Raw genomic sequence first — 24,722 nt, 5'->3', positions numbered from 1 at the left:
TGATTGGCCAAGCTTAGCGTGACGTATGCTTTTCACCTATATGTCTATATGTACTAGGAATCTATTCTGGGTCTGTCAGAACCAGGTCTCCTGGTCTTGTTTTATATAGGATAGATGAAAGTAAATATTAACACAACCTTTTTTTTGGCCATAGTATAATGCACACTGAGGTGTCCCGATATTGGAATCCAATGCGGCTTAGTAGTGAGATATTGGTGTTTTTGTGATGCACTCATTCATGGAAATTCCCTGGTCTTATAGGTTTACACCTGATTTCACATCATCTCGTGTCATCCGGGAGCTGAAGCTGGTGACGTGTGGTGGCTCTGAGTTTGTGTTTGTCCTCAACGCCTCCCTGCCGTACCACATGTTGGCTGCGTGCACAGAGACCCTGCCCAGACCCAGCTGGGAGCTGGAGATCTACATCATAGTGTCTCTTCTCATGAGGTTAGTGTCACACCGTCACCGTATAGCCTTCTCCAACAGTGACACCTCCTGGCCACGGTGTGTCTCTGCACATATTCCACAGTAATTCTATTTCCTAACATTATGATGGCTATTATGAAATAAAGATATAACCTAATTTGAACCTAAACTCATGTCAATAGGCACTCCAAAACAGACAATACTCTTTGTACTCTTCTGTTTATAGAAGCAACAATATTTACAATATAATCCAAATTGGCTTATATCAAAAATAAAATAAAAATTGTCTGTTTTTGGCCTTTTCAGTCTCTGCCATTACATCAAACTGATTCATATTATCTGAAATCAAGATATTTTGCCATAACGGCAAACAATGACAATGTCACGGCCACCAAGCATAACTTAAGTGGCATTTCAGAGACAGAAAGAACACTGCTCTGTTTTATGGCTGCTAATGGAATGTCAGCCCTACAACAAAACAATATTGTTGCTGTTTGGCGGAAACCGTTACTTTTCAGGCAATGGAAAAATGGTTCCAATGTAAGTATTATTTAGTCACAAGCTCTTGGTAATTCTTTTTATTGGTTCAATATTTATAAAAGCCACTGACGGACTTAACCACTTTCAACCTGGGATCCCTTAGGTTCAAATCTTCAAAATGGTTCAACAGATTTCCTTTTTATAATAGCGAAAATAGCAGATCTACACACTCGCAACACGTTGCATCAAAACTCTTTGTGAGCTTGTAGATTGTTTCGCTATTTTTGATACATACTGTCATATGAAGAAGTATAATATAGGGCATTAAATTATGAAATGACAAAAAGATGAAATATGGAGGTACAAGGTTTCTGCCCGACAGCGACAATATAAAGATAATGTTGAAAATCGTGATAGTGTCCCTTGAAGGATTTAATATTCATATGTGCTTTTCCCTCTGTCTTTAGCTCCATGTTCCTGCTGGTCATAATCACAGCCTACCTGGAGGCTCAGGGCATATGGGAGCCTTTCAGGAGACGCCTGTCTGTGGAATCCAACTCCACCTTGGAGACCGGGAGGCCCTTTGATTTCAGGGATATAACACAAATTCACAGTGATACAAAGTAAGTTCAGGACGGGGTAATGTCTTAATCAATTATAAAAAATATTGATTTAATTAAATAGTCGATCAATAATTGATCTCTATTTTGGGCATGTCGTTGGTTATAGGTGAAAAGTTTCATAAAATGGCAAATATAAAGAGCCAATCTACAAGCTCACAACGAGTTGCGATGAGTCGCTTTTCAGTTTGTAGCTTGGTTCACAATTTTTGCAAGAAATTGTAAAAAGTATAAAATACCCCTGTGGTTAATCGATTTGTTTATATATCTAAAAAATATATATAAAAAACGCAATTCTCAATTATTTGATTAATCAAAAAAGTAATCAATAGAATTATCGTTAAGAAAAGAATCGATAGTTACAGCCCTAAGCAATGTCCCTCCGTGGGTTTAAACCACTTTGATACTAAGGGGCAGTGTGGCCACTAGGGGCTGCTAGTGGGGCTTTTAGTCTCAGTGCAGACATGTTTATCCTGTGAGCTGGACAGCACAGGTTTACAGCGTAGCTTCATGTCATGTTTTTATTTTTACTTTCTAGTGCTGTTTCTTAAATTTGGCTCAATCTCCATGTAAATATGTTTATAGCTGCACATGCATCATTAGATATTGATCTGATGTTAGTAAGGGCCATGTATTGACCCACACATTTCCATTCACTTTCAGCTTGAATGATTACAGTGACTCGCAGCAGAACTCCAGATGTTTATATGGGTCCGGCAGCGGGGCGTCCCGGGTCGGGGGCCGGCAAGGCAGGACCTTATCGGATCCGGAGAGTCAGAGGTCCAGAGGAGTAGGTTTTGGTCGCTCATCTATGCAAGCTGCTTCATCCCACCAGCTGACCAAAGGCAGTACCAGCGCAGGCCAAGAGGGCCCTCAGGCTGCATGCCAGCTCACTAATCGTAAGACTCGGAACTCCAAGCAGCCGCAGCCGCAGCAGCAGCAGCAGGCAGTAGGTCTCCTGGACCTTCAGAGTCCAAGCTTAGCCGGGTCATCATTGCCTCACAGAGGTCTCTGTCCTGAGGACGCAGACTTCACAAACCTACTCGGGGCCATGGACAATGACCTTGACCGTCCAGAGCTGCCTACTCTGGGGGCTTTACAGGAGCAGAACTGTCAAATGACACAGAACAAAGGTATTCACATTCATTGTAACCACTCTGTCTGGCCACAAATTGTATTATTATCATTCTTGTGGCCTCTAGGATGGGGGCCTTTCTTACCTGTCAGAGTTCTAGTTCTGCCTGTGGTGGTTAAGAAAAAGGGGAAGGGTTTGTTTTAAGCAGAATGGGATAATTATGATGTGATAATATATATTATTACTTCCATTTTGCTCACAGTATTGGAGTCTAAAGGGAAGTTGCGGGGTAAAACAAAAGCCCAAAGGAAGAAAGAGGAAAAGGAGAAAAAAGCAAAGGTTAAGCCTCAGGGAGATGAACTGAAAGACCCCTTGGCTGACAATGATGACAGCTCCTCAACCACCACAGAGACCTCCAATCCAGATGTAGAGGCTAGCCTCAAAGAGGTACGCACATACACTATACCTATGTACTCATGAGACAGTATAGAGTGGCTGATATTACAGTACATTAACCACTTAAACCCTATTATACTTAGTTGACCGGAGCTCCACAGGGCTCTATACTAGGTTTGCTAGTATTTCCTTCTACTCCAAATTTCTTCGCCGAAAATAGCTGATCTACAAGCTTGCAGCACGACGCATTGTGAGCGTGTAGATCCGCAATTTATGCTGAATGTTCACCCCATACTAGGTGCGCAAGGGTTCATGTGTTTAAAAAAAACTCTGGTGTGAACTTTTCCTGTTTTCCTGACTAGGAACCTGCTAAAAAGAAAGGACGGACATCAGCCACAGAAAAGGGTAAAGAGGAAATTCTGAATTTCCTCATCAAGCCAAAAAACAAGAAACAAGCACCGGCAAAGAAGGAGAGCCAAGTAGAGAAATCCAGGTTTGTGAATTTTATTTTGTTATTTTTTTCACTTTTAAATCCACTTAACATTGACACTGATATTGAATACAAATTTTTGTTCACAGTTCACTGGAACTACCATATGTCACACCCCTGGAAAATAAACAACGCAAGAGTTTCACATCTAAAGTGCTTCACCCTCTCACCAGCGTCCCAAAGACGCGAACCCTGCAGAAACCGAGATGTAAGTTCATTCACTTGAACTGGATTGTAATAATACAAGTCATCCAGACTTGTATTATTACTACAACCCTTTGGTGGTGGAGTATAACATTTGTTTCTTTCATGCAGTGGCTGTGAAGCTGGATGATGGCCGTCCCTCCCTGCTCGTTAAGTCGCTGTCTAACGGCTCTGTCCCCGAGCTGGGCCACAGCAGCAGCTCAGAGGGCGAGAAGGATTTGGCTTCTCCAGAATGGGACCTTCCTCTCCCCAAAGGCAGCAACCGTAAGTCATATGGCCGGAATCTATCGCCGTTCTTTCCCTTTTGGATAAACCTTTTGGTTTTTCATACTTACAATAGATGCCAAAATGTTAAATAAAAGCCATTTTGTTTTTAGCCATTTTTGTGTTTAAGATCAACTGTTATCTCTCTCCTGCTCTCCACATATACAGAAGCTGACAGTCTTCAGCAGATCTCCCTGCAGACGATGAATGCAGACCCCTTTCTGAAGAGATCCATTTCATCCAGGACCTGCTCCCCACCGCCCACTTCCCCTAGCTTAGTGCCCCGAAGCACCTACAGTAGTGTACTCAACACTAACAGGTAACAAACAACAATCTTAATGTATAGTTAGGGCTGCAACTGTAGATTATTTTCTTAGTGATTATTCTATAGATTACTTTACCGATAAACGTGTTTTAAAAAATGTATACAGGATTTTTTGTTTTTATATATCAACAAATCAATTAACCACTTATTGCCAAGAACGAGTTAACTCGTTTTTACTCGTTTTTAAAATCCATCACTTGATTTCCAAGATCGAGTTAACTCGTTTTTAAGAAAGAAAAAAGAAAAAAAATGATCTTTTTTTTTTTTACTTTTTTTAATTTTTAATTTTTTTATTTGACCCAAAGACCAAGGAGATATGATTTTTCGAAGATCTAGACTCCCATCCACTTCCTTGTTAACTTAAAACTTAAAAAGTCTGTATCTCGGCTCCTGAGTACCGTACTTTTTTTTTTCAATGAAAAATCTCTGGCAATAAACTGCAAAAAATCTGAAATAACTCTGGCAGTCAATAAGCATTATTTCATGCTTGGTTTGTACTTCATTTTATACAGTGTTGTGCAAAATGAGTTAAAATAGTAGAACTATAAGCTCACAACGCATCGCCATGTGACACGTTGTGAGCTTGTAATTCTTTTTTTTTAATTGCAACTGTTTCACCTATACTGACGTGCCCAAAATAGGGATCAGTTATTTTATTAAATGATTGACTTTCTTTTTATAATTTTATTAAATTATTGATTTTTTTAAATAATTGATTAAATGTTGCACCCCTACAGGTATGTGTTGTATTTCTGTGTACTATAATGTGAATGACGATTTCTCTGTGCTCCTAACACTTTTTGGTAGTGAGGGAAACCTGAAGAAGGCTCCTGGGAACAAGTCCTCCATAGCCACTTCACTCCCTGGCAAATATGGAAATCCCACATTTGCTGCTGTTGCTGCTGGTTATGACAGAAGCCCAGGTGAGTGTGTCATTGTGACCCGACCTCATAACGTGTGTCTTGTGTATACACTTACCATGAGATAGTATAATGTATAAACTAAAAATGATGTAAATGTGGACCTGCTGCTTTGTGTTGTCATCAGGTGGAACTGGTCCAGGTAAAAGTGAAACCCAAGGGAAGACCCTTGCACACATGACATCAGTGGAAAGTGACAGCTCTGACAGGTAATTGCAACTCTGGACAAACAACTTAACTCCATATTGAGTGAAAGTCATTGTACTATCTACCCTGAACTCTCATTTCTTTTCATACCTCGACAGCTCTGGATTATGGAGTCCCATTGACACAGCCAACAGTCCGAGCTTCAATGCTGCAAACTCTTTCTCTGCATTTGGACCCAATAATTCTTTCAATCTGACAGGAGGTGAGCAACATGGTTCTAAATTATTGAGAGCAATCATTAACCTCTTGAGCCCTATTTCTGTGAAATAAAGCTGTACATAGCTGATCTACAAGCTCACAATATGTTGCATGCTGACACGTTGTGAGCTTGTAGATGCTGCTATTCTAGAAATGTTTGGATTTTTTCTTTTTTTAACATTCTATGAACATTTTCACCTATGACATACCCAAAATAGTGATGCCAGGTAACTGAAAGTGTGAAGAATTGCCATATGGTATAGAAAGGGTGACCGGCTGCATTGTGTGTAACCTTGGGTTGATTTGTTTCAGTTTTCAGCGGAATGAACTTCCCAAAAGCTTCGGAGCCACAGCAGAGCTGGCATGAGTTGAATGCTGTGTCCTCTTCCATCTGGGACATCCCAACCACCGACTCTCTTCACTCCTGGCCTACTAGCGCTGGCTCATCAACAGCCCCAACCACGGTGAGACTCCCTGTCCGCTGTGAACGCAGGTCTTGTAAAAACACTTGTTCTCAGAGTGGGGTCTGGGGTCCCCCAGGGATCTGAACAGTCTGAACAGTTTATCGACATTAACACAATTGTACACTTTTACACATGGCGACGCATTGTGAGCTTGTAGATCTGCTGTTTTCGAAAGAAAGAATAATAATGAGACATTTTTTATCATTTGAACGTTTTTAACACAAAACTTCTCTTATTGGGGTCCCCTGGCACAAAATATTTTCAGACGGGGTCCGCAGCCAAATACATTGATATATAAATTTGGGGATCCTTTACATTAAAATGTTTGAGAACCACTGCTCTGTAGCATTCTAAAATCTTCTGTTTTCTGGTGCAGTCGATCTTAGGAAACACCCGCAGTCCGTGGTCCACCACCACACCCTTCGGCAGCTCCATTTGGTCCACCAGTGGGGACTCTGCCTTGCACTCTTTCACTCCATCTACCAACTCGACAACTCTCAGCGATCTGGTCAGCAGCCCGGCTCCGCCCACCCCGGCTCCCACAGAGATGAGTCGGGGATTCTACAATCCCTGGAACATGTGGCGTCCGACCCTGTGTCGACGGAGCTCCGAGCCCTGGCCCAACCCTTCTGACAACGGCAACTGAAGACACGACTTGAATTGACTAGAAACATGTGATGCAATTTGTACGCTAAAGCAAAGCATTTTTAAACTTGACTCCTGCCTGAAACCAATGTTATATTTATATAACATACCGTATATGCGGTAGCCCATTTCTTTAGGTTACCGACCTCCAATTTAGTTCTCTGCAACTTTCTTTTATTCAGGGCAAGGAAATGGCAAACTTTACTTGGATTCATTTTAGCGGCTGCCCATAAATTAAAGAGAAATCTTCATAGTATGGAAGGCATTTTGCTCTATTTTAGAAGTCCCAAGCATTTGGTTATGCTGCATTCTTTCTCTAAGTTTGGCATGTGGCACAGCACAACTGGCCTATTCTAAAGCTCAGTATTACTCTCTTGGAACAAGCTTCTTGTGTTAAGCCATGTATGTTCTGTTTTTGAGGATTGTTTTAATTTTCATTCTTTCTGGCATTGCTGTATTCTGAAAATGGGTTCCACAGCTCATCTTCATTAGGGTGTCATTTGACAGCAGGGATCTTTCTGACCCTGAAATGACCTCTGCCCCGAGAACATCCACGGCCAAATCAACAGCTTCATTGATAACGACACTCACCATTTTTAAATTGGGCTTTTCAATAAATAAATAAATCTTGTGTTGTAATCAATTTTAATTCGGTCAAGAGGTCAAATAACGCGTGGCAAATTAGAGGTTTGGGTTTGTGTACATTACCTCCATTTGTCTGCAAATTTAAATAAAAAGATGGATTTCAAAGTGAACAGTTTTCATTGGTGTCATTCTACACGTTACATGTGTACCAAATAGAACTACTACTACTACTACTAACAACTACCACTGCATTTGTGTTAGCTTACAATAGGGCTGGGTGATACTGTATGTACAAAATCAAGTATCACTATTTTTGGCCAAATACCTCTATCGATAGTGGTGATTTTTCTTTCATTTTTTTATCATCTTTGAATGTATAAAATAGGGCTAAAATGTATGCCATACACTTATTTCATATTTCGATATAATTGCCCAGCCCTAGTTCACAAAATGTTACTTGTTAAGAGGTAGCTTGAGGGAGTCCATGAGCAACCGACTGAACTTGGCAAGATCGCATTCATTCATAACGAAGATACGGTGACTCTTCTTCAGTTTATTTGTCTGATCTAGTGCCATCATACCACGGCACATCGTTCCCTGCAGCTCCACACGGACCGCACATTCAATGCTCTGTGTTACCACACTGCTGTCGATGAAGGCCGCCATTGCGTACGAATCGTAGGAGACAAAGCCAGGTCCGAAGTACACGTCTCTCTTATTCATCATAGCCGCCTTGGAAAAGGCCCAACATTTCGACGTGATCTTCTTCATGAAACGTGCTGCGGGTGTGTCTTGATTGGTCAGTTCTTCAAAGAAATCCTATTCAATGGGAATCAAGAGTAATCATTAAAAAAAGACAAGAGTACAGTGTATTTATTTTCCAAGTGATGTGTTGTTCACGGGAAATGTTACCCATGTCAATTTATGCCTGCAGGTATATTCCCAAGACGCAATGTGTGTGGGGCACAGGAACTCTTCCAGCACAATGTAAGCCGACTCCGGATCCATTACAAAGTTGAACTCTCCACATAATGTCACATTCCCTTTTCCTACAAAGAAATCATTATATTGTAATATGATATAACATATACAGTAGCCTACCATCTGCCTTCCCCGTATGAACACCCTGATGCAGTTATTATTACCCTTATGGGTGCAACAGTTAATCAAACTAATCGGGTTAATCAATTATTTAAAATCATAGATTTCAATTCAATAATCGATTTTAGAGGAAAGAATTAAAATTTTCAAAATGTCAACAATAGCATATCTTCAACAAGCTCACAAACCATCACAATGTAACGAGTTGTGAGCTTGTAGATCAGCTACTTTCAGTATTTTTGCACGACATCGTTGTATAATGAAGTAGGGCTTAAGTGATCAATCACACTACTCGATTTAGTTAATTATTATTAAAAAAAAAAAAAATCACACCGATCTATCAATATAAAAATTTACAAAAGATTCTTAAAAACAAAACTTGCCTCAATTCGATGAATCGAAAAAGTTATCAATAGAACAATAGTTAAGAAAATACTTGATAGCCGCTGCAGCCCTACCCTCCATGTTGCCACCCATTATGAAAAGATCCTTGAGCTTCTCAGGAAACAGTGGATCCAGTCTGACGGCAAGAGCAAGATTGGTGAGCGGTCCGAGGGCTACCAGGGACACCTGTGGAAGACATGAGTGATGAATGAAGTGGTATAACAGTTACAACATCCACATCGACTTGATGCTCATGTCACAAGAATGCAGAAAGGGTGTAGCACCTGTTTGTGGTTCTCAGATACCAGTCTGATCATTGCAGCGACTGCATGCTCTCTCTGGATCTTCTCCTTCCACAGAGGATCTTTGTCTTCAATCACATCCCCCAGTCCGTCACTTCCAAAATGGTCACTTAATGCTTTATTGGCCCCAACAAGAGGACCAGCAGAGCCCTGGAACACTGGGATCTGTGGAAATGGGAGCCCATGGTTAGTAGGCTACAGTCTTTCCAAGTACTGTTGGTTAATAGAAAGAGTAGTGGTCATAAAAGTAGAATGTACCATATAAATTAGTAGTGACATAATATCTGATGCATTGCACACACAACTGCACATAGTGTATTAATACACATATTACACGTATTAAAACATATTTCACCAGGTAGGAAATGTCATTTGTTAATGATGAGGTAATCAGACGTGACACTGCACTGGCTATGACAACATTAGAGACTATATGGATGACGATGATGCTGTTGTTCCCCAAATGGAAGGGAAGTTTTAAGCCTAATCTTAAACTTAGGGTCCACAGGAGAGGAGCCTATCAATAGTTAAAAGTTATGGCTTAGAGATTCTAGGAGCCACAAAGTCAGTCTCACACACACACACACACGCACACGCACACGCACACGCACACGCACACACACCTCAAGGATTATGGTTTAAGTTGTTTAAGTCACAAATAGGGTTCAATGATTGACTTCAAGTTTAGAGAGCTTACCTGCCCACTTTCACAGATGGAGAGCACCATCAGAACATTTTGACATACATTCTCCACTGATGCATTCCCAAAACAACAGGTAATTCCAAGGACCTGAACGTCAGGCGCTGCCAGTGCCATCATTATAGCCTGGGCATCATCGATGCCACAGTCTGTGTCAATGATCACCAACTTCTTTGCCATGGTGTTCTGTTAAAATATAGATTCCCAAACGATGTTAAACAGATTCATCGAGACAGATTCCAAATGACTGACTAGTTAAAGGATGACATCAGTTTAGCTTGAGACTGTGTTTTTTATACTTCCATGTTCCATACTAAAAGCAATAGTATGATACTGGACTGGATTGAATACTTATTAGTCAGAAATGTAAACAGCACGTGGTACAGTAAGACATTAAAGCTAAAAGGATAACACAAAAAAGTCCTGGGGACTTTCCATTGTGGTCCTATATTCAATTCATCAACGTAGCATACAAAATGAAAAACCCTGGAGCAAAGTTGAGTGTAAGTGTACAGACACCTCTTGTGCTGTGATCATGATAGGACTGTACAACACATTAATAAATGTAGTCCAACAGAATATAGGATGTTGCCTTTCAGAAATTAGTGGTTCTCAATAAGAAAGAAAAACCGGTGCGCTTCCTCTGTCTGGATGCCTTCTTAGTTTAATGTATACAACTCAAACCTAAGTGGAAAGAGCAGCACTCCAAAATAAATACTACAAGACTGGCTCAGATGTAGTTCGGTCCCGACCCACAGGTTGAGAACCACTGAGATATGCGACTACAACAGTGCAAAGGGCAAGGCTGACCACTGACCATGGAAAGAAACACTTGGACCTGAGATTTAAACATGCTTCCATAAATTCTACAGAACAATGAAACCTAAATAAATTCCTCTGCTCATATAGTTTAACCAACTTTGATCTTATATCAAGGATATCAGAGGAAGAATAAAGTAGGCTAGTCAGTAGTCATTTCATTCAATGGTAAAGTTGTCTTGTGTGACCAGTGGCCACCAAGGAAACATATTAATGTCAAGTGACAGCATTTTTACAAGACTTTAGTCATTAGTAAAAGTAATTAAGGTCTCAAGTCATTATAAATCTGGAAACCTCACATAAGTTCTGACTTACCTCGTCTGTAAACAGTGAAGTTGTGTCGCAACAGTGAGCGAAGCCTCATTACTGACCAGTGTTGCCATATATTGTGAGAGAAATAAACAACCAGGTCTAGGAAAACAAGCCCAAAAGAAGCAACTTAGGCCACATGAGCACTTTAAACCTATAGCTATTATAAACCTATATATAGCTATCGGCTATTTGAAAATAGCCGATCTACAAGCTCACAACAAGTGGCGGTGACACGTTAAGCTTGTAGATCTGCTATTTTCAAAAACTCTTGCAATAAAATGTGGAATATTTGGAATATTCTTTTGAAACATTCTAACAACACAAATGCTCCCTGTGGCACAAAACAATATCATGACAATATTTGAGAACCACTGGTTTAAATGATAATGATTTTTTTTGGAAGCAAGCCTAACTTTAAGCAACTTTACAGGTAAAGAAGCCCAAAGTCGCTTATAATAAGCAGACATGGCAACCCTGCTCCTGTGCTCCTGTCATTGGTTACAAACCTCGAGCTCGTTTATTGTATAACAAACACAGGGGGGGGGCGTTATTGGAAGGGTGAAATATTCACTCTTAAAAATGCACCTTTTAACATTAAAAGTTGTTGGATTGTGTGTAAAGTAACTAAGTACATTTACTCAAGTACTGCACTTAAGTGCAATTTTGAGGTATTTTTTATTTTCCTGGAGTATTTCCAATTTTCTGTACTTTTACTCCACTACATCTCAGAGGCAAATATTAGTACTTTACTCCACTACAATTATTTGAACGCTTTAGTTACTAGTTACTTTGTAGATTTTGACCAGACCTTTACTTGTAACAGAGTATTTTCTACATTATAGTGTCGATACTTTTACTCCCCCCCCCCCCCCCCATAATGGTACAGTCCTGCTGTATCTGTAGCGGAAGAAGACACGGGACAGAAGGTTTGCTGTGGAATGTTACTATTTAACCATAAGTAATAATAATATCTACATCACCTGCTGCGACCGACGATGCACGGTTTTAACGGTTATAACGTGCCATTTGGCTGTTAATTTGCTGTGACATAAAGCAAGGTACGATTGAAGCTCGTCTTTACTGTGTAGCTATCGTTTGCCACCCATTCGATTGATCGCGTGTGCCGTTATGCCATCTTGACAACGAGTTGGCACTGTGGCAGGTGAACTGTGATGGTTGATGAACAGAAAACACACACAGCTAATGTACGCCACAGTCATGCATTCAGACGTTTAAGATGGTTGTTGTTGGCTTTATGTGAGAGCTTTAAGAGCTTTTACGTTAGCCCTGATACATGACTGTCATATCATGACAGTCATGGATTAACTTCAACCTGGTGTTTGCACCTTCTCCATTTACGGCCCGTACATCTACATACTCGTTCAGATTTCAAATATAAAGTACTTACCCCATGGCCACGGATGTTACAATTATGTACGGTTCCTCAGAAGTGCCTGTATCCTCCGTATTGTTCAATAAAAAGCATTTTAATCCGATCGGTGGCCATTTTTGCCATATGCTTTCTACTACGCGATCTTAGCGGTTGGGAGGTGTATTGCACTCGGATACATTATAACTCTATGAGAAAATGGCCACCGATCGGATTAGAATGCTTTTTATTGAACAATACGGAAGATACGGGTACTTCTGAGGGCCCGAGCAGAATTGTAACATTTGTAGCCATGGGGTAAGCCTTTATATTTGAAATCTGAACGTTTATGTAGATGTACGAGCCAAAAAGGGTGAAAATGCAAACACCAGGTTGAAGTTCATCCAGATATGACAGTCATGTTTCAGGGCTAATATTATGTGTAACTGTAGCCTCGGTGGTTACATGATGCCCCCGAATGTGGTTGACACACTGCTGCAGTTCACCATGATAAACAATTAATGACAGTCAGTGTTATCACTGCTGCGTTTCACAAAGTGGCCATGGTGTGACCATAAAGTGGTCTAGACTAGAGACTATCTGTCATTTCTATCGGTCTGTTTTATTCATGTTGTCTTGTTGCCTTGGACTAAGACTGTCAGAGATTTATTCTGATCTAGTCTGATATTTGTGTATATCAGAGGTACACAAATGTCAGAATCAATTAAATAAATCTCTGACAGCCTGGATCCAAGGCTAGTTGTCATGACTAGGCTTGTATGTTAATTTGTTTTCATTCTCACTAGACATTCCACGGCCTGCCTAAAAGAGACCTCAGCTATTTCTCTCATCCTTCATCCAAGTGGCTGTTCAATGCCTAATACTCCAGAAGGTCAAGGAACACACCTATCTAGGCCGGCTGACCAGGCCGGGCCGCAAAGACCCACCGACCGAGAAGATGAACAACGCAGCCTGTTGAGCTCCTTGGCTCGGGACAATGCCAGGCTGAGGCGGGCTTCTAGTGCCGAGCTCCAGCTCCCGTGGACCTGCCCTGTCACACACTCCCGAGAGAAGTTCTACACCGTTTGTTCTGATTACGCACTTCTCAACCAGGCCCCTTCGGTGTACCGTCCTGCTAGCGCACCCAGTGCACACCAATCTAGTCGGCAGGATGAGGAACCTTCCTTTGTGAAGCCCCAAACCTCTACTGACTTCACCCAAGGCCAGCCTGGAGGCGGTGACGTTGCTTTGGACGGGGATCGTGACATGGAAGAGGTGTCCTCGAGCAACACAAAACCTATTTTAGCCTGGGAGATCGACACAACAGACTTTGAAACTGTGCTTACTAGAAAAATAAGAACAAGTAAGCAGAAATTATGCTTTAAAGACATAATGTTGCGGGGTTTGTCAGTTATGATTTTGCGTTTTTGTTTGGTATGTGATAAGATATTTTTGAATGTTGCAGGTCTGCAGGAGATGGCTGTCTTTCTTTCTTTATTTTAAATGTGTCAAGAATTTGTCAAACCATTTGCTAACAACACCTATCAGTTATATAATTCCGTCAGTAATGTCAGCTGTGCAGCATCTTGGTAAGAGCTCAGGGGATAATTACTGCCGTGAATGTTTTATGAACGCCTTATCTCCGCTTTGTACGAGCGCATTCAGTTTCAGGTCTGGGCTTTGTGAAACAGTGTTTTCTTTTAGCTGCTCTTTAGCCGGTGATTTTCATTGATCTTTATTGTCTAACAAGTTCAACAATGATCGTCTGCAACAGTAATTACGAACAACGGCTTACTAAAATGATCCTGTCTGAAGGCAATATGAAGAAATTCAGCTCTAAGAAGATGAAGTCAGACAGATCCAGCCGCAATCTGCAAGACGTTCCGTCTCATGCCTCGCTGGAAGACATCAAAGAGCGGAAGGTCCTAGATCTCAGGAGATGGTAATGTGCTCACTGTCTTGACCTTTGTGAGAAGCATGCTACTCAATTTAAGCTTAATTTTTACTTCATAGTAAAAAAAATATCGTTTGCCAACAATAACAGATTTTAAAGCTTTAAAAAAAGCTTGACAATTGGTTATTTTCTGCAAGCGACACCATCATGTGTTAGAGTTAGTAAGGCATATACCTCAGATATGGCATAGTGAGACATCATAAGCCCCATTTGTGGTGACGAACTGCTTTAATACAAACCAGAGAAGTAAACCGTAACTGAAAACAGGCAGGGGGACTGTCTTTGCAGACGAAGGCAATGTTTGTTGGAACTTAGACACCGAAACATACTTTATGTTATACCAAACCACAGCGTACACCCTTATTCCAAAGAAACCAAGCCCCTGTTATTCTTCCTGTTCTAGTTCATTCTATATACAGTCGTGTTTTAAATGTCAGCGCAGATAGGGGGGTGATATACTCTTCTCTTATTTCTGGCTGTGGAAGACGGCTCTGAATGCTCACAATGTCCAAGCTGTTCTGCGGCAGAGGTATACTATTTCAAAGCTCAGATTGAATCTCCCTTTTCAGTTATTTTTTCTTTTTGGATGGTTTTCTGTTTCAGGTACTGCATCAGCCGGCCCCAGTACAAGACGTCTTGCGGTATTTCCTCATTGGTGTCTTGTTGGAACTTCTTGTACAGCACAGTAGGAGCAGGGAGGTGTGTGTGCATGTCAAATAATTTTTGTGAATATAGGAACATTTAAAGTGAACTCAAATATTTCCCCAAAAGTAGTCTGTGAGAGATGGCATCATTGTTGTCTGAGGGCAGATATTTACTGCTTTTGCTGACCAGGACAGCTGTGGCACAGCTGTAGCGTTAAGGTCTGATCTAACCTGGACTTTATCAGATGACACTTAGGTCAAAGGGTTGGGCTTGTAACTCTCATTGTTATTTCTTACTGTGGATATAATTTTAAACATGTTGTCATGTTTTGGTTTGCATATTCTCCAGCCTGCCACCCATCTCTCAGGAAGAGGCACTGCAGATTCTGGGGTTCCCACCTCCCTTCGAAGAGATCAAGTTTGGCCCATTCACCGGCAATGCCACCCTCATGCGGTAAATGCAAATTCTCTCCTGTGTCCACAGTCTACATGATCATTTACATGACCACGACACCGTAGATACCACAATTCAAACAATAACATATGGCATATTGTTCACAGATGGTTCAGGCAGATTAATGACCATTATAGGGTCCGTGGATGCTCCTACTTTCTGTACAAACCACATGGGAAACACAAGACGGCAGGAGAGACGGGTGAGTTAATCTGCGGTCACAACACAACAGCTTATGTTCTTTTAAAAGTGACAAAACAGTCGACTGAGTCTCTCAACACACCTTTTTAGCTGAAGGAGCGTTATCGAAGCTGACACAGGGGCTGAAGGATGAAACTATGGCCTACATTTACCACTGCCAGAATCACTACTTCTGTCCTGTAGGCTTTGAGGCCACGCCACTCAAAGCTGCTAAGGCTTATAGGTAGGATTGTGTAGATCAGCGTTTCCCAACCTGTGGGCCAGGGCCCACTGGTAGGCTGTGAGGATAATGCAAGTGGGCTCCCAAATAATTGGCAAAATAATAATACTTTATTGATAACATAACATTAATATTTAAAACTTTTTATAACCTTGAAAAATAGTTTTCATAGTAATACCAATTAATAGGAACTTAAAAGTATACTATGTTAGTTCAATTGATCCAAGCTGGAACACAATCGATTGATTGATCATTAAAATAAACATGCTGTGAAAGTGCATGCAGCCCACCCATCTGGCTGCTGTGTTAAGTGGTCAGATGCGTGGGCTTGGAACGCTTTCAAATGAGCCCTGGTCCAGGAAAAGACTGGGAACTACTGGTGTTGATTCTTATAATAATAAAAAGTGCTTTCTGTGATATTATGATAGACCCACTGGTCTCATTGTATGCAGCTCGATTCAAAAACTTTAAAAGATGATGAACCATTCTGTTTTGTGCACAGGGGGTCTCTGCCAACAAATGAAACGGAGCACTGGATTCTTATTGGTGAACCCAGCAGGAAACACCCAGCTATTCACTGTAAAAAGTAAGGCTTTTCCAGACGCAGCAGCATTTCGTTGCGTGGTTGTTGAGCTCTTTTTCACATATTTTTCTTTTTCAGATGGTTGGATATTGTGACTGATCTCAACACGCAAAATCCAGAATTCCTGGATATCCGTCATACGGAGAGAGGAATTCAGTGTCGCAAAACCAAAAAGGTTCTTGTGAATATATTTTTTTTTTTTGTGTGTCTTGTCTTAACCACTTAAACGATATACTTTGTTGACCAGAGTCCCCCAGTGGTCTATTCTAGGCCCCCTCCTTTTTTCCTCTACACCAAACCCAAACTGAATAACCAATCTACAATCTTGCGTTATGAGCTTGTAGATCGTCTATTTTCACCAATGTTCTCCTCAGAATATGGACACTAGGGTTCAAGTGGTTGTCAACATAATTATACATTCTTGTGTGCTGAATCTGACACATTTTGAGCTATTGTACACATGTTCTGACAACTAACCTTACTGATAAAACATCACGTCCTCACAGGTAGGTGGCAACCTTCACTGCATCATGGCCTTCCAGCGGGTGAACTGGCAGAAGCTTGGTCCCTGGGCTCTCAATTTGGAGAACCTGCGCCACGATTTGCACCATGCGGGTGCGGAGCGAGCCCACGAGGGCACGGGTGAGAGTGACGAGGAAAAGGCCTCGTCCAAGCGCCTGGCCTGCTTGGGACGGTCCCAAAGCATGGGAAGCCAGAAGGACACTGCCTGGAAGCGTCTATCCAACACCACAGAGTACAGACAGAGGAGCTCCCCTGAGAGCGACCTTGAAGAAGACCTCACAGACTGAGATAACTAACTTCTGTCTGCCGGTGTATGTATAAGTATGTAAACCAAAATAAGAGCTATTAGGTGTTGTTACATGTTACCACCACACCACAAACTTATATGTTCAGATTATTCCAATCATGTACATTTCCCTGGGTTTAATCAGGAGTATATTCACAGCTGTTAGTTTGAAGTCACTATAGCGATGCTTTAATGTGTACATGTATATAATTTTAAGATAGGGAACCAACTGTCGACATTGATAAATCATTTGTACAGGCATGTCGGTTGTGTTTTGACAATTTGGCTGACAGTGACTAGTGCAGTAGAGTGCTAATATGTACTGTAGTTGTGAAAGCGGCAGACTTATGTTACGCTCTGTGAAACCTAAGGCTAATAGAAGGCCTACCCCTCTGTCTATGGTGAAACTGGGAATCCCTACCAAAAATGAAGTTTGTGGATATTCAAACAAAGTGTGAACCACAGAAAAGGTAGGACCGCATGTTTTTCATTCCATGTGTATAGAGCCACAATTTGTTCTATTTCCATTTGAGCCCCTGTGGTGCCATCTGTCTTTTATGACCCTAACACTGCTGTATGTCAATGTGTATTTGGTGAATGTGATGTATTGGGAGTTTTTATTTATTTTATATTAAATTATTAAAAAAATAAACTGCTGAATGGGCCATCAACATCTTCAGAACATTTAGTTTCTCTTCCTAGGTCATTGTTTATTGCAGAAATGATGACAAGGACCAGTTTTGGTTCGTGGTTCTTTATTGAGACAAGGAACAGATTTCTCACTTCCTAATCCTTACATTACCTTTAAGGCATTAAAAGTCTGCTTTACAAGTGAGCAAAGAGAAGAATATGATAGGAAAGAGGTACAAGTTTTTTTCTACAGTCTGTAGTGTACTGTAGTGAATAGTTTTGTACTGTATGACCAACAGAACAACACCCTGGGATTATTTTTTATTTATTTTTATGATGTATTTATTCACAGTCCAAACATTCTAACAGCTCAATTGTTAAACATTCAATTCCCAATGCACCTTTTCCCCCCTTTTGAGCTGCCCAACAGACAACAAGAAAACACAAAACAAAACATGCTGCAAGTATACTGAGCAGTGGGCTGAGGTTGGGGACAAGGCCACAATTAGCACAAACTAAGTGCCCAATATCATCATAAATAATAATTTAAAAAAAGAGAATAATAACAATAATAAGTAACAAGAAGAGGAGTCAACTATGTAAAGTAATGATGTTTACTACTAACCTACACAGGTATAGGTATAGATGCAAAATAATCCATGTGGGGTTGTTAATTTAGCCAAGGTGAAACAGTAGGAGGGATAGAAGACTTCCAACTTATTGTAATACATTTATTTGCTGCTAGAAAAACTAGGTCAATGTATTGCTATTGGTGTATGTTCCAACCATCCCCCTCGCGAGTGCCAAAAAGGCATATGCGAGGGGAATGGGGAACAGAAACCCTCAAGCAAGATGAGACAGCATTTACACTGAGTGCCAAAATGATGAAACAACACTGAATTGCAATTTTTCTAGTTCAGTCACACCAATGATGATTGAGGTAAATGGCTTCCTAATAGGTGTTGTCGTAACTTGGCTATGTCAGCTGGATAAATGAAACAGCAGCCCCCTGTCGATGAAATAAGATAAATAAGATGCTATTGAGTAAAAGGGACAACAGATAAATAAGATGCTACTGAGTAAAAGAGACAACAGATAAATAAGATGCTACTGAGTAAAAGCGACAACAGACCAAGTTTTTATGGCCAATTTATACTTTTTCGTATGCCAGTGTAACAATCAGGGATTAGAGTAAATGAAGATAACTTCACCTCACCTATCAATGCTGCGCCTTGCTTCATCCATTCACTGCTTAGTACTTCAAATAATAATGCGTCCTGTGATGCCGTCCATGACCTGTGTATGAAGAAACGATGCACATGCCAACATTTAAAGAAACATCACAAGCCAGTGACAATATTCAATTGCACATAAAACTGTTAAATAAGTGTGATGTTAGAAAAAACTTCTAAACTTTAAAAAAAATCTAAAATGACACAGATGCTTTCCCGGTTTTAAAAGGTATAATAACGTATAGGCTTTCCCGGTCTTAATGGTTTAACCCATTTTGGGCGGGAACCCCTATTTGTAACTATACCTGTCAGGACGGGAACCCCTTTTTTATACATTGTTTTGTAATTTTTTAATACATATTTGAAGTTTTTCAGAAAAAAGGCGTTTTTAGAATCGGCCTGTAGGGTGGGCTGGGGGTTATACTGTATATGGTGACATGACATCATCAGACTCACTTGCTCTGTGCATCCCATTCTGTTGTTCCGCTGTTGGGGTAGACCACCCAGAAGAGGTCTGGACTGAGAACGGACTTGGCAGAGTCTAGAAGTGGCTTCACTAGAGTTGGTGAACAGCAGTTGACCCCCACTGCAATCAGCTGTTTTGACCTATTGGCTATCTGGACCGCCTCTGCAAAAAGGCTTCCATCTGATATACGAGTCCCATCCTGGAAAGGTTTGTCATATAAATAAATGAATCATTTCTACTGAAATAATTTTACTTAATGTTGCTTTATAATTACATTTTTTACATTACATTACAGTCACTTAGCAGACGCTTTTATCCAAAGCGACTTACAATAAGTGCATTCAACATAGGTAGGCAAGGAAACTACTAATCACCAGAAGTTTTAAGTGCATTCTCTTCTAAAACAAGCAACTAAGAGTATACCTAGCGCTAAGGTAAAAGTGCAATATAATCCCGAGATTTGTTTTAATGCCCCTACATTTCACATATGGGAGCAATATTTACCCTCCCCTAAAGTGCCTTATATGTACTAGACTAATTATACTGTATGTCTCACTAACCACAAGTCACCTGCAGGCACTGTTAGACAGTGATTACCTTACAAGAGAAGGAGAGCCAGGCTTTAGAATTAGGGAATTCTCTGAGCAGCTCCACCAATGCCTCTGCCTCTTTTATACTTGGAATTGTCTCCATAGCAATGAGGTCGGCTCCCGCTGCGACTAAACAGCTGATCTGCGGCCGATGCCAGGCTTTCAGCTCCTGGGGAACAGACGGCAGACGTTTGATGATATACCGTAGATAGATTATGAACACTTAATGAATGCATCCTCCAACTGTGCATTAAATACCCAGGGCTATTCACCACTGACACTAATATACTGTAACCATAAAAGCAGAGGTCTGGTGAGCTGGCCTAATGACAGTAATTCTGGTAAGTGTACTTGAAAAGACATATTTTGTGGTAAATATTCTTCTGCTGAGGGCCATTCATGTGAGCCCTTCACCCTGCATTATGGTTAAAAATAAGAAAATGCTGTATTTGAAATGAGAGTGCCACTCACCTCAATGCTCATATCTTTTGCATAAACTCCTGTATACTCAGAGCCATCATGCAAAAATGCCCCATATGATCCAACAGAGCCTGCCACCATAGGATCCCTTCGATCTTATAGAATCAACAAGTGAAAAGACACCTTATCACTTATCAGCTATTGACAGCATGTCAACATGTTAAAATCCTCTATTACAATATGAATATACTGCCAACAGGATAAAGGCATATTCCTATAGCGCCTTTATACAAAGTGTTTTACAATATGCTTTACATTCACCCATTCACACACTGACGGCAGAGGTATCTATGCAAGGAACCACCTTGCTCATCGAGAGCAGTTAGGGGTTCAGTGTCTTGCTCAAGGGCACTTCAACACGCAGACAGGAGGAGCTGGGGGTCGAACCAGGAACATTCCAGTTCCCAAACGGCCGCTGTACTTCCTAGTTCCTACGCAACTGCCGCCTCAGTGGATGGTTACCTGTTGGATGGTGGTCAGATACAAATTGTTTCACTGCATCTTTGGCCAGATGAACTCCAGACATCAGCAACTTGCTGGCTAAGTCTGAGGTCATGTCCATGTGCTTGATGAATCCCTCGATAGTGGCCTGGTATGTGTTTGTTGTGATGACATCAGCACCGTGGAGGAGAAATCTACAGAAATAGAATTCAAAATATGATATGGTGGATAAACCAGGCCAGCTTACATGTGTCAGTGAGGGTTCATCGCCATTTGAAATGTCTTAAATTCGGTTTATGTTTGTTTGATTAACACTTATCAGTGTGCAGGCCTACCTTAAATGAGCATCTCTTATAGCCTGTGGATTGGTGTGCAAAAACCTAGCACTCCATAATGGGTCCCCCTGTGTGTGACACACACACACACACACACACACCCCCACACACACACACACACACACACACACACACACACACACACACACACACACACACACACACACACACACACACACACACACACACACACACACACACACACACACACACACACACACACACACACATTTAAATTATTTATTTATGTCCACATAAATACAAGGTCTAAAGGACACAAATACTGGTAGTGCAATTTCACACTGTGGGTTACTACGGCATACGTGCCGACAAAGGCAATCACAGTTACAGTTATACACACACGTAGGGCCAAACAGGCAGTATACAGCTTAAGGGTACAGATAGCAGCGCCGTCTCCAAACAGCGCGACTGCCAATGATAGCTGACACTGAGCAATATTTTGCTAGCTGTTTGGCTCTTCTCTTTGTGAGACCAGCCATCTGAAGGCCTCTAACAACGAGCTTATGAACATGGCCCAGGCTGCCAAATATTAAAACTAAAAGTTTACAGTTGTAGCCCAGTTGCGACATGGTCTGCTCTAGCACGCGCACACGCACACGCGCGCACACACACACACACACACACACACACACACACACACACACACACACACACACACACACACACACACACACACACACACACACACACACACACACACACACACACACACACACACACACACACACACACACACACACACACACACACACAATGATGATGCTCAATGGTCATATGAAGAGGTGGGGTTGGTAAATGAGGCTTTAGCCTGATTTATACTTTGTCGTACAAGCTCACAGCACGTCACGATCCGACACATTGTGAGCTTGCAGGTCGGCTATTTTCACGACAGATTATAATTTAAGATTTTGTTACTGGATGAGATAAAACTGCCAGGCAGTCTGTCAGACAGATGTGGGCTCTGGCTCTAGTTGCTGAAGTGTATAATTGGGACAGTTGAAGCACATCAGAAACAGATGGTGAAATCATCCTCAATATTGAAGAGGCATTTAATGTTGAGCCACTAACCAATGCAAAAATGATAATGATAGCAGTGCTTATTTGTTTGCTTGTCTGTGTGTGTAAGCCTGTCACTCCGTCCACCAGAGGGTGCTAAATCGGCTCAACTGCACACCTCTAGATTGCCTTGTATAGTAAGCTTTTCTAAAAAATTATTGTGAGATTTGAACATTTTAGAGCAGGAAATGTCATACATGTGTGTGTCATCATGTGTTACGAAAGGTAATGACAGAAACTGAATTAGCTATTTAACGTAAACCCTGATTTAACCCTGATAAATTAGGCAGGTATTCACTAGTATTGCCCTGTAATGATGCACTGCTCGCAAGTGCAGCTGCTCGCAATGCAGACCAGTGCTAGCTAGATGTGAATGGACAGCATTGGTTCTTGTCTCTTTTAACCAAGATGAGTCACTTCTTGGATATCACTTTGATGTGCCTGACACCTCTAAGCCAGGATATGGTGGTTTTATACAACTTGCCACATTTTCAGTGGTGTAAAGTAACTAAGTACGTGAGTAAGTGCTCAAGTACTGTATTTTTACAATTTTCAATACTTTTACTCCACTACAATTATATGAAAACTTTAGTTACTAATTACTTTGTAGATTTTGATTACCATTTCAAAACACACTAACCACTTCAGCCTATATTATATTAGGGCTAGCACAATGAGTACTTTTACATTTGGTAGTATATTTTGATGCCAATACTTTTGTACTTTTTACATTACATTACATTGTATTTACAGTACATTTTGAATACGGGACTTCTACTTGTAACAGAGTATATCTACATTTCAGTATTGATACTTTTACTTCAGTAAAACATGCGAGTACATTTTCTATCGCTTTACATGATGTCATGTAGTCGAGATTCAGCCAATGTATAACGCGCATATTGGTGACCTATGACCGCCAGTGACTCTAGGGTTCGCTGTTGCTCCATTTCGGCAAATTTGTTGTCGGACAAAAGGACCTACATCCTACATCTCACACGAAGCCATTCCAGCATTTCTAACCAACCTTACATTTTCACTTCATTCAATAATCAAGATCACTTACGTTATAACCAGTGGTGGAAAGTAACTAAGTACATTTACTTAAATACTGAACTTAAGTACAATTTTGATGTACTTTTACTTTACTGGAGTACTTCCAACTTTTACTCCACTATAACTCAGAGTCAAATATTGTACTTTTTGCTCCACTAGGCACTACAATTATTAGACCATTATGAGTTTGGATTTTGTGTGAGAGTTGACTTTGGATATGTACATTTGTGATTTTTCCTTATGTAAGTCCACACAAGTGTTTGATTTGTTGTAATCAACGACCGAAAATAAACCATTGAATTCATTCATTCAATACTTTTCAAGTACATTTTGGACTTTTAATTGTAACAGAGCTATTCTACATTGTGATGTTGGTACTTTTACTTTAGTACAAAATGTGAGTAGCCTACTTCTTCCACCACTGGTAACAAAGTTTGTTACCAGTGGTGGAAGAAGTACTCACATTTTGTACTTAAAGGTAGGGTAAGTGATATTTTTTGGTATATATATATATTTTTTTTTTGTTAAAAGGTTAAAGTACTATATTCTGATAGTAATCATTGCTACAGAGTGTTTGTTCGGTCACAGGGGTCTCTCCAGCTCTTTAGTAAACAGCATAGTACATTTTCAGGTAGGTGACACATTTTAAGCCAATCAGGAGAGAGCACTGAAGATGCATTTTCTGTTACTCTATAGTAACGAGCACTATCAGAACATAGACCCATTTTGCAATTATTTGAATAATTGCAAATCACTTACCCTACCTTTAAGAAAAAAAGTACAGTTGCAATGTTTGTTAAACAAACATTGCAAATCATCGACCACCATTGACCGGTCGAGTCACACAATTCGGTAGGCCACCACTTTCGGCGTAACACTTTCAACAGCCGTCACTCCCGCGATGACTTGCAGTTGCATCATGTGTAAGTGTAATGCTCGTTGGTCTTGTCAGTTGTCAATAAAGCATGTAAAGGTAATGTAACGCTCACGTTACCTCCAGTTTGAGACCCTGCGCTTCAAGCTCTGTTGCAAGACCACCATCCAAGATCAGAGGACCCCCCTTCCTGTCAAATTGTGCAGACATGGTCACTTAGTCAAAGACCAAGCGATAATGAAGTGTAAATGTTCCGCTTTCCGGAGTTCTGAGCTAACTGTGTATATATCTATGATTGTTCAGCCCATAAGGGAAATAAATAAACAGACACGTGACCATTGTTGTTGTTATACCGGGTTGCATCGGTTGCATTCTGGGTCTGCTGCGTTCA

General features: G+C 40.8%; 6 protein-coding genes across 7 annotated transcripts in view; 3 read left to right on the top strand and 3 right to left on the bottom strand.

Moving 5' to 3' along the window:
• Nucleotides 1–7,469, top strand: part of tmem131 (transmembrane protein 131) — a 37,418-nt gene extending 29,949 nt beyond the window's left edge. Inside the window, exons 29-41 of the mRNA XM_080430265.1 lie at nt 262–447; nt 1,374–1,529; nt 2,190–2,659; nt 2,864–3,048; nt 3,360–3,490; nt 3,577–3,695; nt 3,803–3,955; nt 4,124–4,274; nt 5,088–5,203; nt 5,328–5,409; nt 5,506–5,609; nt 5,918–6,069; nt 6,446–7,469. Coding sequence (XP_080286391.1) covers nt 262–447; nt 1,374–1,529; nt 2,190–2,659; nt 2,864–3,048; nt 3,360–3,490; nt 3,577–3,695; nt 3,803–3,955; nt 4,124–4,274; nt 5,088–5,203; nt 5,328–5,409; nt 5,506–5,609; nt 5,918–6,069; nt 6,446–6,715 — 2,275 coding nt within the window. The 3' untranslated portion in view covers nt 6,716–7,469. The remainder of the gene's footprint in view (nt 1–261; nt 448–1,373; nt 1,530–2,189; nt 2,660–2,863; nt 3,049–3,359; nt 3,491–3,576; nt 3,696–3,802; nt 3,956–4,123; nt 4,275–5,087; nt 5,204–5,327; nt 5,410–5,505; nt 5,610–5,917; nt 6,070–6,445) is intronic.
• tprg1 (tumor protein p63 regulated 1) overlaps nt 1–24,722 on the bottom strand; it is a 701,399-nt gene that overhangs the window by 462,608 nt on the left and 214,069 nt on the right. The window lies entirely within an intron of this gene.
• LOC308086641 (inosine-uridine preferring nucleoside hydrolase) lies at nt 7,611–10,939 on the bottom strand. The gene is made up of 6 exons (XM_080430266.1): nt 10,921–10,939; nt 9,784–9,972; nt 9,069–9,251; nt 8,859–8,970; nt 8,212–8,348; nt 7,611–8,118 (listed from the first exon to the last, which is right to left on the bottom strand). Exons 2-6 carry the CDS (start codon nt 9,964–9,966, stop codon nt 7,753–7,755), a joined length of 981 nt encoding a protein of 326 aa, XP_080286392.1. The 5' UTR covers nt 9,967–9,972; nt 10,921–10,939; the 3' UTR covers nt 7,611–7,752.
• LOC308087043 (basic immunoglobulin-like variable motif-containing protein) lies at nt 11,805–17,785 on the top strand. Of its 2 annotated transcripts, none has more exons than XM_080430693.1 (10): nt 11,805–11,843; nt 13,093–13,649; nt 14,102–14,228; nt 14,844–14,939; nt 15,234–15,338; nt 15,446–15,540; nt 15,630–15,762; nt 16,262–16,345; nt 16,421–16,517; nt 16,849–17,785. In XM_080430693.1, exons 2-10 carry the CDS (start codon nt 13,160–13,162, stop codon nt 17,149–17,151), a joined length of 1,530 nt encoding a protein of 509 aa, XP_080286819.1. In that variant the 5' UTR covers nt 11,805–11,843; nt 13,093–13,159; the 3' UTR covers nt 17,152–17,785. The 2 variants fall into 2 exon arrangements, with proteins under 2 accessions (XP_080286819.1, XP_080286818.1); XM_080430692.1 differs by having other exon boundaries at nt 11,821–11,975.
• Nucleotides 17,926–24,661, bottom strand: LOC308086285 (uncharacterized protein). Its single transcript, XM_080429776.1, has 8 exons — nt 24,452–24,661; nt 21,325–21,392; nt 21,011–21,183; nt 20,540–20,643; nt 20,076–20,237; nt 19,469–19,677; nt 18,997–19,076; nt 17,926–18,789 (listed from the first exon to the last, which is right to left on the bottom strand). Exons 1-8 carry the CDS (start codon nt 24,539–24,541, stop codon nt 18,701–18,703), a joined length of 975 nt encoding a protein of 324 aa, XP_080285902.1. The 5' UTR covers nt 24,542–24,661; the 3' UTR covers nt 17,926–18,700.
• nme7 (NME/NM23 family member 7) overlaps nt 24,416–24,722 on the top strand; it is a 36,871-nt gene continuing 36,564 nt past the window's right edge. Inside the window, exon 1 of the mRNA XM_080429775.1 lies at nt 24,416–24,531. The gene's annotated coding sequence lies outside the window, so the exon portion shown is untranslated. The remainder of the gene's footprint in view (nt 24,532–24,722) is intronic.

The sequence above is a fragment of the Gymnoscopelus braueri genome (assembly GCF_963280865.1).
Source record: "Gymnoscopelus braueri genome assembly, chromosome: 6".
Taxonomy (NCBI): Eukaryota; Metazoa; Chordata; class Actinopteri; order Myctophiformes; family Myctophidae; genus Gymnoscopelus; species Gymnoscopelus braueri.
The sequence above is the reverse complement of the archived record's forward strand: the minus strand, read 5'-3'. Positions and strand labels throughout refer to the sequence as shown.